This window comes from Palaemon carinicauda, chromosome 39 (assembly GCF_036898095.1).
Source record: "Palaemon carinicauda isolate YSFRI2023 chromosome 39, ASM3689809v2, whole genome shotgun sequence".
Lineage (NCBI taxonomy): Eukaryota > Metazoa > Arthropoda > Malacostraca > Decapoda > Palaemonidae > Palaemon > Palaemon carinicauda.
The window spans coordinates 35,479,554-35,493,813 of record NC_090763.1 but is presented as its reverse complement, the minus strand read 5'-3'; the positions used below and the strand labels follow the sequence as shown (position 1 = coordinate 35,493,813).

The 14,260-nt window shown below is 40.0% G+C and overlaps 1 protein-coding gene across 2 annotated transcripts in view; it reads left to right on the top strand.

Annotated features, from left to right (window-relative positions):
• Positions 1-1,368: 1,368 nt before the first annotated feature.
• LOC137631120 (peroxisomal acyl-coenzyme A oxidase 3-like) overlaps positions 1,369-14,260 on the top strand; it is a 50,702-nt gene continuing 37,810 nt past the window's right edge. For both annotated transcript variants that reach the window (XM_068362774.1, XM_068362773.1), the window contains exons 1-4: positions 1,369-1,521; positions 2,059-2,233; positions 2,618-2,733; positions 12,204-12,364. In XM_068362774.1, coding sequence (XP_068218875.1) covers positions 1,428-1,521; positions 2,059-2,233; positions 2,618-2,733; positions 12,204-12,364 — 546 coding nt within the window. In that variant the 5' untranslated portion in view covers positions 1,369-1,427. The remainder of the gene's footprint in view (positions 1,522-2,058; positions 2,234-2,617; positions 2,734-12,203; positions 12,365-14,260) is intronic.

Below are 14,260 nucleotides of genomic sequence, written 5' to 3'. Positions count from 1 at the left end.
CAAATCTCAAATATATGTGGATCTGACTGTCACTCTTATGGGTCCCCTTGTCTCTGAGAAGCGTAGATATTGCTTCTGTAAGGTTAATTTTTTTTTCTAAGCTATTCAAGGGGTTTTGTAGTATTGCTTGTGTAAGGTTAATTTTTTCTAAGCTATACTAGGGCTTCTTTTTAAATAAGGTTGAACATGCTTGTGTAGCATTTTATTAGTTATGAGAAATTTACAGCATTACAAGAAATTGATGGATGTTATTTTGTGACACTTGAAGTACAGTTCCCAGCTAGATTGCTTTTGTGCTTCAGTTCAGTAGAGCTGATGGTGATATGAGCATTTTCTGACATAAGCCAGATATGATCAGTATGCAGTACCTATACTGATTATCTAATTTATATATGGACTTCTGGTACAAGAAGAAGCTGTCTCTTGTAGTGAGTTGAGCAAGCTATAACAAGAACAGTCTAATTTATAGTATGCAGTGTATATTAAACAAGATTATCACATTCTGCTGTTTTCTGTTTTGATATTTATCAGAGTTTTTTGGATTAAAGCAATTAAAGTTGTCAAGGAGAATTCAATTAGCTGGTCATATTGCAAGAATGGAGGACACACGTATATCAAACAAATACTAACTGCTGAAGTCATGTGATGGAGACCTTTGGGAAGATCTAGAAAGAATTGGAAAAGATGCCTCAAGGAAGATCTTGACAGGGAGGGAATTGAAATGGATACATGGAGGGATTTAGCTTAGCGAAAGATAGAGGAGGGTGGAGATGTCTTTCGAGAGCGGTCATGGGTCAACGAGTGGCCCAAAGACCAATGGATTAGAGTAGTAGTAGTAATATGGAGGGATTTTTATGAGGCTAGATATAGTGTTTGTTTGTAACATATATTTAGCACAAACTAAAAACACTAGAGCATTTCTTTTATATTTATTTTGTTTACTTTGGTGTAATTAATGATTAGATATTTAGTATGAAACTAATCTGTGGAGTTCCAGTACTTAATACTTTGTTTTTACAAGCATTTAAAAGCAATTCTTATTCAGCTAATTTTGCTGAAAAGCTGATATATCAAAGTTTTCTTAAAATATAAAGAATAGTTACATGAGGAGATTGTAGTTAAATTAATTTCTTTAAGTTTTCATGAAAAACTGTTTGGCTTTCTCCTATGTTTAGAAAACTTTTATTATAGATACAGTACATATAGTATTTAGAAAAATTATATGTTGGCATTGATGTTTGCAATTTAGAAATAATGGTCAGATAATGTGTTTATATCTATCCCCATCCTTATCACTTTTGTATTCAAATTATCCAAATCAAAACTATCTTAAGGAGTATTTAATGGTTTTAATGAGTTGTATCTCATTTTAGATAGGTGGATGTTTCTGTTTAACAGAGATATCTCACGGAACCAATTCTAGAGCCATGAGGACAAAAGCAGTGTTTGACACGAAAACACAATGTTTCGTTATTCACACGCCAGATTTTGAAGCTGCGAAGTGCTGGTCTGGAAATCTAGGTTGGTTCTTTGTGCATTCGTACCTGTTTTTGAAATTAAGAAAACAATGCTGTATTCAATGCTTGTGCATAGGTCTGGTATAGGAAAAAAGACAACATATTACTGTACTGTATTATTGTGACCTATTTGGAGATTAACTTTGAATACATGTTGAAAAATTAGTTTAATTTTTTACAACAGAATACTGTATTTTGTAATTTTCCTATGGTTTTGATAGCATTGATTTTAGGGATTGAAAACATGGCTGCTTGTAATTTTCTTATCCTTTTGCAAAATTTTGATGAAGATAGAGAACACGGTTGATGGTACTATGTAAGAAATACTGTAGTGAAATCAATTTTTATCAAAATTAAAAGTAGTGAATTATATATTAGATTTTTTATTATTTCTCCAGTAATCTCTATGATATAGTTCTTTTTTGTGTTTTTTTTTCTATTGCTCATTTAAAGTGCACAGAGATGTCAAAATAAGAGGATGAGTACGTAATTGCTTATATTTTGGAATATTTTTGATAGCAAACTGTTCTCAATTTCACAGGAAAAACAGCAACTCACGCCTTAGTGTTTGCCCAGTTGTACACTCCTGATGGTGTCTGTCATGGTCTCCACACCTTCTTTGTTCCCATTCGTGATCCTCTGACATTTATGCCCTGCCCTGGAGTTACGATAGTTGATATGGGTCACAAACTTGGGCTAAATGGTGTTGATAATGGGTAAGTAGCCTTTTAAATAAGTCATGGAAGCCATCAGCTTTAGTAAGTTTGCATAGCAAATTATTTTTTAGCTTTTCAAATAATGTAGGTATTTGCTACTGCTTTAGTTACACGTTACTTTTTGGTATCATATATTTGGCTGTCGTTACTTTTGTGCACTTGATTGGAAGAGCAGTATTCCACTTTTCCAACTATGGTTGTAGCTTGGCTTTTGGTAGTAATAATTCCTTGTGAGAATTTTCAACCTTAACCTTTCCTAATTATTCCCAGTTGTTTCTAATCATACTGCAATATATTGTTATCATGAGTATTAGAATGTCAATAACCATTGTGAGATCACTATGTGCAGTCTCAGATATTGGAAAAATGGTCAATTTTTTCCAGTGTTGTGATGTTCGATCATTATTCCATACCTCGTGAAAATCTTCTCAACCGCACTGGAGATGTCACACCAGATGGAATTTACAAGACCCCATTTAAAGATCCCAACAAGAGATTTGGTAAGTGAATGTATATTCACACCAGGAAAGATTCCAAGAAGAGAATTTGTAAGTGATTGTTTATCCACATGAGGGTGGTGTTAAAGTATGTTTTGTACAATTAGTTACAGTAGATATTTCAGATATTTTGCACATATGCTCATCTGAATGTATGGTAAATATTCCAGATGATTTAGACAGAATCGTGTCCTTGATCTTTCAGTAAATCAAGCCTCATCTTAGTAGAAACGTTCTACCGGAGATTGGAATCCATATTAATATTTCATAAAATTTTTCATTGCTTTGAAACATACTTTTTCTTTAATTACTGTGTAAATAATACTCAGCAAAACTTTATGCTTCAATTTTAGTTTCAGTCATAGCTTTTGAACACATCTTTTTGTATGGTGCTAAAAAAAATTCATGTTATGTAATTGCTGGTTCTGTAAAGTTATAATAGTTTTGTCTTATTTTCATTATGATAGATCAGTTTTCTGTGTAATGTTTTTCTCCTTTCATACCTTATATATAGTACTAGTTTTTTTCTAGTTTGTTCCTACACATATGCAAACTATCTTTCTTTGAATAGGGGAATGTCTTCAGTGTAAGCTGGAATGACCATTAAATCTTTAATGAGGTAGGTGCAGTAGTTAGTGAGAGATAGATGGGGAGAGACACTTGCCTGCTCAATTGTATCACATCACTTTGTTGCAAAGAGCATGGACGTACTCATTGCTGCTTTTCCTGACTGTTGGATCTTTTCTCCGCTAATGTGTTTGTGAGCCCCTATACTTAACAGCTGAAATGCTTTGATATTCAGCATGTGGTTTAATGAAATTTGTTCCTACAAGGATACAATCCTTCCGTCCTATGTGTATCTTGTGAAGGGTAGGACTTTATGCAGTTCCTGTCTTGAATGGCAAAACTTTACGCAATTTCCCTACCAAAGATTCTGTACTGCTTAAGAGATCGCAGTGCAGATCAGGTTGACAACGAACTTATCTCGAAATATTACTCGGTTCGCTTGGAATTTTCTTTCTTCAGGAGGTAATTTCCCTTTGCAGCCAAGGTGTTCTCTTTTTCCTTTGTGCCTGTTAAGGATCTTCGTCATCTGTTGAGCATACCTGACGTGCCCTCGAATGGGAACCTTAAAGAGTTTGTGTTTTTTCTCTTTGTTGGGAACTTTACTTGGGGAAGTTATTGACAAAGGAGCTGGTCACATAGGAAGGACTTCAACTTAGTTCCTTCGAACTTTTGGGCAAAGAGTGACGTTTCTTTCCTACTTACTGATATTTTCTGGGTAGGTCAAGTGAACTTAAGTACAGAGTCCAGGGGAAGGTTGGGCATTGCGCTCGCCTTGCCTGGTTCTTGTCGCGACAAGGGAAGATTTTTCCTTTTTCCATACCATCAGCATGCTTCTCTGTTTGGGAACTCACTGCTACAGGTACCTTCTAGGTCGATTAGCATTTATGAGCCTAGCGGTAGGCGAATAAGGGTATCAGCCATGCTCCTCCTTGAGCCTAGAGGTGTTGAGATGGATACTAATTACTTCTCGATTCGCGTAGTTTTTTTTTAATGATCGGTACCTTCTGGCTCGGTCAGTAGATGGTAAGACCTGTGTGACACTTAGCTATTTGCACTTCCCTCAGGTGAATGGTCCTTTCTGAATCAGACACCAACTCTTTAGACAATTGAGGGTAAGGATACAGTCCTTCCCCTTTTGAGGGAGAGGTGTTCAATATAACTTGTCATATGGGTTCCAGGTTAGCGTTTCCCCAGGGGGTCAGTCACTGACGTTGGAGGTATCCAGTCCCTGTTGAGGAAGCCCATGGCTTCTCTGCTAGAATGTTTTTGTGGGGGGACCAGATTCACCTTTGAAGAAAACTGGTGAGGGGAAGAAATGTCTCACTCTTCCTCTTCCATTTCTTTCTCCTCATCTTCATATAATTCTTCCAACACTGTTTCTAAGAAAAAGAATAATGCAAAGAAGTCCAGGAAAACCAATCGCAAAAAGTCTCATTAGGCTCTGAGCGATTTCTCTCATCTTCCGCAAGAGAGAGTTACAAGGAGTTACAATGACTTTGTATATCTCAAAGACTTTTTAATCCATTTGCGTAGACTCCAATTGCTCTTCAACAGAGTGAATTAGTTTAAACTATTAGTGTTTTTATGATCTTGTCTAACTTGTTCTTGAATTCGTTTACCATGTTACAATTCACTACATCTGCTGGAAGTCTGTTCCATGTACTGTATTTGCTATTTTGTATGTAAAGAAATTACCACATTGAGTGATTTTGTATCTTTTCAATACCAGTTTCTGAGAGAGAAGGAGAGAGAGAGAGAATGCACTACAGAGAACCGACCTAATCAGGGAAGGTAACTCTGTGCACAGCGTTGGTCTTGTATGGTATTGAGCGCACGAACTATCGGTTTGGATGAAATGTCCTCCATTTTTCTGGATGTTGGAGAAACACCTTCTTAGAGATATTTTGTTATTATTACTAGCTAAGCTTGTACACCCTAGTTTGAAAAGCAGGATGCTATAAGTGCAAGGGCTCCAACAAGGAAAAATAGCCCAGTAAGGAAAGGAAATAAATAAACTACAAGGGAAGTAATGAGGAGTTAAAATTTGTTTTAAGAACAGTAACAACATTAAAATAGGTCTTTCATATAAACTATAAAAACTTCAGAATAAACAAGAGGAAGAGAAATAAGATAGAAGATGGCTCATAGTGATGTTTCAGGAAGACATATTGCAAATAGCCAAGTGAGTCTCCCCCCCCAGCTATGTCCCGCTAACTACCTTGCCTAACTTGTTGATCAATGGTTATTCCAGCTTATGCAGAAGACATACACCTTTACAAAGGACTCGGATTTGTGTAGTTAGGAAATATTCACATTAATATAAGAAAATTTACTTAAAACTAGAGTTCAAAGTGAATTGATTGTGAATATAAAGAGCAATTTTCAATATTAAACTTAGCCGGTGATCATATAAGCTGTCAGCTCTGCTGCCCGACAGAAAAACCTAAGGACAAAATACGCCAGCGATCGCTATACAGGTGGGGGTGTACATCAACTGCGCCATCTGTCGAGCAGGTACTCAAGTACTCCATGTCAACACAGAACCAATTTTCTCTCTGTCGTGCCACTGGCAAGACCTACTAAATACGCTGTTACTAACTGGATTTGTTTTCACAACTATTTGGTGAAGTACACTATTCTAGTTTTGAGCTTTCGCTATGCAGGGGTTTTATCTTCATCTCAAAACTTGAACTCGTTTTGGATAGATTTAATTATGGTGACAAGAGAGTATGGACTCTCTTTCACTTTTAAATGGCCGACCCTTCCCTTAGACGGAAGTGTGTTTAGGTTTTTAGTAATTTTGCTTAACACGTTATAGATCTATATATTTTATATCTCTCCGCCTTTATTAGGCCTCTTCGATTAACTTTCCATTTATTATAAACATATAAAAATAAATTTTTATGTTTTGTTTATATGCGACCTTTCCTGATAGTAGGCGGTCCTAACTTGGAACCGAAGTTAATCAACGTTGAGCCCGTTATATTGTATTTAGCCATTAAAGAATTTAAAACTTTTTAAATTTAATGTTTTATGAAAGAATTTCTTTGATAGTCTCGTACTGTTTTCAAAGATGAACTAACGTTTAGTTTTTTAGACTACGCAGTTGTTGACGTTCAGGACGTTCAACATGCGCTCTATCGTTACGATAGAGAGAGAGTGTATCACGGTTTCACTTTGCAGTAAGAGTAAATCGATTCTGACGTTTCGTTCATTCTTTCTTAGCTTAAATGGTTTAAATTCTAAATTAAAGGAACTTTTTATTTGGAAAACCTTTCAGTTTTTTCCTTTAGCCAAATAACATGTTTTGACGATATATAATTGGGCTCTTCTCTCTGGTGCGAAATCAAGAGAGAAAGAGAGAGAGAGATAGAGACGGAGGGAGAGAGAGGAGAAAAAAAAACCTTCCGTTCAAGCGGGTAACGTTGTTCTCGTGTTACTCTCCTCCCTAGTCGCTGTACGGGGAAGAAGGTAAAACGTTTCTAGGGTTTTATTCTTGTCCCCAGGCTATGTGCGGTGAGAGATTGTAAACGTAGTTTATTTGAACTAGTGTTTAGTCTCTTTCCCAGCCACTGAATTCTTTATCTTTATATATGTTTTCTGTTTTTGCTAGTATTAATGAGCTGCATTATACGACTGTTTTCGCAATTACTACCTTTTAATGAAGGGTAGAATTGCGTGTTTCAGGTAGAAATCAGTAAAAGTTTCGATTTCAGTGAAATAAGTGCAAAACAGAAAATCGAAGTGATAAAGTGATATGCACAAAGTGTTACAGTGTTGCGTCCGAGGGTTCGTCTGTTCGTGCCTGTCGTTCACCTAGTCCGGGACCTCTTGCAAGCTCCCAAGCCCAGGGGAGAAGTAATGTCGAACGACTTATGGGTTCGTCAGGCCTTGATCAACGAACAGACGTTTTCCCTCCGTGGTTTCGGGCGTATCTACCCAGGATCGCCCCACCCACACAAAGACGAGAGAGCCCATTTACTTCTCGTCTGCGGAAGAGGTTTCTCGTAAGAAACCTTGGACCAAGGTCTCGCAGCTTATTAAGCGCAAGTCGGTCCCTTCCGCGCAAGTCCAACGGCCCAGGTGTAGCCACTGGGTCAGTTCGGACTCGCTGCAGTCTTCCGATGACTGCACACCTCCTAAGAGAGGCAAAGTGGTACCGCAACAGGCAGTAACACTGTCTGTTGCCGCACCTGCTGCTGTAGACCCTAAGTGGTCTTTGCTACAGTCTATGCAGACACAGTTAGCATCTTTTATGCAGGAGTATCGTGCGGAGAAGGTTGACGCTGCACCCGTTAGCCTACAACCAACCACGGTTGTGCTTACAGTAGACGCTGACGCTACCTGCTCCTGCACTCCGCCTGTGAGAGTTCCACCACCCATGCGCAGTGTACCCTGCCAGCCGCACGTTGACGTTCACAGACGCACGCTACCCTCCGTTGACGTTCGCGAGTTACCACAACAACAGGAGGGTGGAGTTAAGTTGCTTTGTTTTGACGCTGTGCGTCAACCTCCGCAACCCACTGTGGTTACCGCTACTCGCCCGCAGCAGACTAGTCAGTCAGGAGTAGAGGCTTTGCTTCCCCACACAGCTATGGTTGTTGCCAGCTCACAGACTGTCAAGCAGTTACATGACGTTGCCTTCTGGTCTGCTACTAATGCACCAGTGCTGTATGTCCTCACGCACCTGTTGTGGTTGACAGTTCAGTTTTTGACAGTTCACAGACTGTCAAGCAGTTACATAACGTTGCCTTCTGGTCTGCTGCTAATGCACCAGTGAGACCCTCACTGAGATAACCTAGCTTTTATCGGACAAGGTTCCTGTAGATGAGAAAGTGCTGTTCTCCCTCCTACTGATATTCATTTGAGGACTCTGTCATTTGGAGAGGAGCCTTAAGCTGCTTAGCCTCCTATGGACTTTAATTAAATCATGATGATTTTTTAAGGATCTTCGTCCGGATCTTGTAACTGCTGCTCCTCGTTCGCCTAACGTCAGAACTTACACTAGGCCTAGCTACTTCGAAGCCGTTGTTGTTAAGCTAGTGCTCTCTCGCTCTCCTAGAGAGCGTTACGTTGGCTAGGCGACTGGTTTTTGCACCAGGAGGAGTTTTAGGGATACAGCCTTTGATTTCCCTTCTTTTAAACTGGCTTATAGAGCGAGAGTCTGATAGGACACGAGAGAAGTTCTCGGCTTGGGAGTTCATGCCTCTGCCCAGATAGACTTCTCAATTCTGGTAGACTCGCCCTGGCGCCTAGCCAGGAGACGCTCCAAGTTGTTTACAGGTCAACTTCTCAACTTTTGTCGAGCCTTTGAAGTTTTGCTGTACTATTATGTCACACATAACAAGGCTTCCAGGGATGGTAAATGGTTCCGCCTCATTCGCTAACCCCGTCTGTTGCCACACCTGCTCCCGTAGACCCTAAATGGGCTTTGCTGCAAGACATGCAATCCAAGCTTGTGTCCTTGATAGAGGACTTATATACGGAGAAGAACCTTCTGGCCAACAACCTTCCAACCGGTTGGTTGTGCGCCCTGTTGACGCTGAGGTATCCTACTCGTGTCTGCCAGTTGAGGTGGTTCCTCCACCGATGCGACCCAGTTTGGGTTGCCAGTCGCACGTTGACGTTAAGCGACGCTCGGAGGTGGTTGTTGACGTTCAGTGTGTCACTAGGAAGACGTTCAACAAGCAGCAGAGGTGACTTGTTGTGACGCAGTGCGTCAACCTCAGCAACCCGGTAGGGTGTTGACTGCACAACCCAGACAGTCTAGACAGTTTCGGGTTGACGCTGTACTTCCTCGCGCACCCATGGTTGTTGACAGTTCACAGACTGTGCAGCAGTGCCATGATATTGCGTCCGGCTCCGTCACGCATCCTCCAGTGCGACCGGATTCAGCGAGTCAGACGTTGCCCACTCCGTTGCCGTTTCCTCATCAGTTTCGGATGAGGAACCCTCTGATGAGGACGTTGCTGAACAAGACGATCAACCCCCAGCCCTGCTATCCATCCAGAAGATGCTGAAGAAGGAACGCTGCCCAGTCAGGCTGTGGATGAGTCTGATAGGGACACTGTCATCCGTGGATCAATTTGTGTCACTAGGAAGACTACACCTCCGTCCTCTTCTATACCATCTAGCTTTTCACTGGAAAAAGGACAAGACGCTAGAAGCGGTCTCGATCCCGGTTTCCGGAAAGATAAAGTCTGGTCTGACTTGGTGAAAGGACTATATCAACCTTAGAGAGGGTCTTCCCCTGACTGTTCAGACTCCCAACCACGTTCTCTTCTCGGACGCATCGGACGTAGGCTGGGGTGCGACATTATACGGTAGGGAATGCTCGGGATTATGGAACTCGAGTCAAAGGACAATGCATTTCAACTGCAAGAAGCTACTGGCAGTACGTCTGACCTGGAAAAGCTTCAGGTCTCTCCTTCAAGGCAAAGTGGTGGAGGTGAACTCGGACAACACCACAGCTTTGGCGTACATCTCCAAGCAAGGAGGGACCTACTCTCTGACATGGTACGAGATCGCAAGGGACCTCCTCACCTGGTCAAAAGGTCTAGACATTTCACTAGTAACGAGGTTCATCCAAGGCAACTTGAATGTCATGGCAGATTGTCTCAGTCGGAAGGGACAAATAATTCCAACAGAATGGACCCTCCACAAGGATGTATGCAAGAGACTTTGGGCCACCTGGGGCCAGCCAACCATAGATCTCTTCGCAACCTCGATGACCAAGAGGCTCCCAATATTTTGCTCACCAATCCCGGACCCAGCAGCAGTTCATATAGATGCCTTTCTACTAGATTGGTTACATCTAGATCTATATGCATTCCCTCCGTTCAAGATTGTCAACAAGGTACTGCAGAAGTTCGCCTCTCACGAAGGGACAAGGTTGACGCTAGTTGCTTCCCTCTGGCCCGCGAGTGAATGGCTCACCGAGGTACTTCGATGGCTAGTAGACGTTCCCAGAACACTTCCCCTAAGGGTGAACCTTCTACGTCAGCCACGCGTAAAGAAGGTACACTAAGGCCTCCACGCTCTTCGTCTGACTGCCTTCAGACTATCGAAAGACTCTCTAGAGCTAGAGGCTTTTCGAAGGAGGCAACCAGAGCGATTGCTAGAGCAAGGAGAACATCCACCCTTAGAGTCTACCAATCGAAGTGGGAAATCTTCCGAAACTGGTGCAAGTCAGTATCCGTATCCTCGACCAGTACCTCTGTAACTCAAATAGCTGACTTTCTCTTATATCTGAGGAAAGAACGATCTCTTTCAGCTCCCACTATCAAGGGTTACAGAAGCATGTTGGCATCAGTCTTCCGTCACAGAGGCTTAGATCTTTCCAACAATAAAGATCTACAGGACCTCCTTAAGTCTTTTGAGACCACGAAGGAGCGTCGTTTGGTTACACCTGGTTGGAATTTAGACGTGGTACTAAGATTCCCTATGTCAGACAGGTTCGAACCGCTACAATCAGCCTCCCTGAAAGATCTCACCTTTAAGACTCTTTTCCTGATATGCTTAGCCACAGCTAAAAGAGTCAGTGAGATTCATGCCTTTAGCAAGAACATCGGATTCTCATCCGAAACGGCTACATGTTCTACAACTTGGTTTTCTAGCCAAACACGAGCTGCCTTCTCGGCCTTGACCAATATCGTTCGATATTCCAAACTTATCGTATGGTTGGAAATGAACTAGAAAGAGTCTTATGTCCTGTAAGAGCTCTTAAGTTCTATTTAAAAACCTTTACGAGGCCCGTCTGAAGCTTTATGGTGTTCAGTTAAGAATCCATCTTTGCCTATGTCAAAGAATGCTTTATCCTATTTTATCAGACTGTTAATACGAGAAGCTCATTCCCATCTGAATGAGGAAGACCAAGCTTTGCTGAAGGTAAGGACTCACGAAGTTAGAGCTGTCGCAACTTCCGTGGCCTTTAAACAAAATAGATCTCTGCAAAGTTTAATCGACGCAACCTATTGGAAAAGCAAATCAGTGTTCGCGTCTTTTTATCTTAAGAATGTCCAGTCTCTTTACGAGAACTGCTACACTCTGGGACCATTCGTAGCAACGAGTGCAGTAGTGGGTGAGGGCTCAACCACTACAATTCCCTAATTCCATAACCTTTTTTAATCTTTCTCTTGAAATGTTTTATTATTGTTTTTGGGTTGTCCGGAAGGCTAAGAAGCCTTTCGCATCCTACTTGATTTGGCGGGTGGTCAAAGTCATTTCTTGAGAAGTGCCTAGATTAGAGGTTTTGATGAGGTCCTTTAGTATGGGTTGCAACCCTTCATACTTCAGCTCCTAGGAGTCGCTCAGCATCCTATGAGGATCGCGAGGCTCAGTAAGGAAGACGTACTTAAAAAAGGCAGAGTAATTGTTCAAGTCGACTTCCTTACCAGGTACTTATTTATTTTATGTTTGTTATTTTGAATAACTGCTAAAATGAAATACAAAATACTTAGCTCATAATAATGTCAACATGTAATGCTGGTCTCTACCCACCCCCCTGGGTGTGAATCAGCTTATATGATCACCGGCTAAGTTTAATATTGAAAAATTTTATTTTTATTAATAAAATAAATTTTTGAATATACTTACCCGGTGATCATATATTAAAGGACCCACCCTTCCTCCCCAATAGAGACCCAGTGGGCCGAGGAGAAAATTGGTTCTGTGTTGACATGGAGTACTTGAGTACCTGCTCGACAGATGGCGCAGTTGATGTACACCCCCACCTGTATAGCGATCGCTGGCGTATTTTGTCCTTAGGTTTTTCTGTCGGGCAGCAGAGCTGACAGCTTATATGATCACCGGGTAAGTATATTCAAAAATTTATTTTATTAATAAAAATAACATTTTTGTTCCACTATAAAATGGATAATGTAGTACCTGTACTTTCTGTTTTACAGGTGCATCGTTGGGCAATTTGTCAACTGGGAGAGTTGGTATAATTGGTTTTGGGGCTATAAATATCAAGAAGGCTCTTGTAATTGCTGTCCGGTATTCAGCTGTTCGTAAACAGTTTGGACCAGAAAATGATGAATTTCCCGTAATTGAATATCAAATGCAGGTACTGTATAGAGATGCAAGGTTCTTTTTTGTGACATAATTTGTAGCCCTTATAAGTTCCGCTTTTGTTCATCACAACTTGTTTGACATATAATGTACAGCATTCGTGTATTATTTTTTTTAGCTATATCTGTAATATGGCTCTCTATAACATAAAAATTATTGGGGGAATTTTTCATGATAAATTTGGAGGAATCATAAGTTGTTTAAGTAGTGAAGGATTATACAACGTTATATCTTTTGTTTAGTGGGAACCATTCCAAACAACTATATAAAGAAATAAAAATCCTTTCTTGTTCCTAAGCAGACTTCATGTTATGGATTTTCTTGTTCTTTGATATCCTTTTTGGGCATTCATAGTTTTATACTTTATGCTACTCATTCTTGAGATTTAGGTTTGTGTATAACAAGACCCTTTACAGCAATGTACTCTTATTTATCCTTAGACATTATTTCAGCAAATAGTTATGACCCTCAGTATTTACATGAAGTGAATTAATGATTTTCTGATCATGATTCTTGGTAAACCCCATATGTTCATAAATCCTGTTATGTGTATGAACATGTTGATAGGTAAGAAATGATAAAAATAAATAATAAACTTAGAAGATTAATGAATAGGGAAAAGGGAATTTATTTTCACTCTCAACCCATTTTAATATATGAAGAACTTTCCTTTGCCCAGGCAGAATAATTTGCTAGTATTTTTTTTAGGTCAAAGATCTATGAAGGATTACTTTGAGACCTTCCTTGCCCAAGGAAGTATCAAGAAGCAATTTATCCGAAGTACTTTACCACTCTGATAGAGGCAGTAACTTTTGAGGGCTTGTAGTAATTTGTGGGGACTGTCTTTTTGCGTCTGAAGTTTTCAGATGTTGAAAGATTGCAGTGTTGGATGATCCCTGGGCTGGTATTGCTGGAAAGGAACAGGTGACAGGTATTTTAGTTCCCGGGTGAATTGAAAGTAATGATCACCCGACAAACTATCATAAGTTCTAATCACATGGTTACCGATTGCTGTGTTACCTATCGCTTGGTTCCCAATCGTTGATTCTCCATTACCTAAGTAATTCGTAGACATGGGACCTTGAATATTATCTTTGATTTATGGATAAAAACGTGGTGAATTATGTTTCCAATAGTAATTCTAGAAGGAATAGGAAAATATTAGATAAGGAAAGTGCACTTATTTCCTGGGTATATTTTAGGCTTGATTGCATTGCTTATTTCCTTACTACAAGCTAACGGATCTGGCACAGGTGAACAAAAAACTTCTTTTTATGATAGATGACAAAGCGGCATAATTTACAGTGCTTTTCCACAAGATCAGAGATCTTTTGCATACCTTACTATTAAAATTTCTTAATGTTGACACAGCTTTTATAACAACAAATTTATGAGCTTTTATCGCTAGTGATTAGACTTGTGCTTTTGTGTTGTGTTATAGCAGTGCAGCAGTGTTTCTTTCATTAGAGGTTCCTAACGGTTTTTTTCTATTATGTTATCATGGTCATCCTTCCCTATCAATAATGGCATTCTCTATGATGTAGACTATACAGAATTATCTTCCTATACGGCTCACTTTTTACGGATATGTTTTGTTCTCTTTTTAGCAAGAGAACACAGGCTCAAGGTGAAGGAAAACATATTAACTTACAGCATATACTGTATCTTAAGAACCTCTGAAGAGTTACTTTGCATACAAGGATATCTGTCTCAGAAGACAACCTGTTATTTTTTGAATGTTGAAAGCCGACCCTAAGGAGTTTTTAGAGATTCAACCAATTTTTTTTCTGAAATAATGGCCAAGATGATTGCTGGACTGAGCAAGCTGAGAATATTTCAGCATGTCTTCTTTCAATTATTGGAACCTTCAACAGGCATTGTACATATTTGC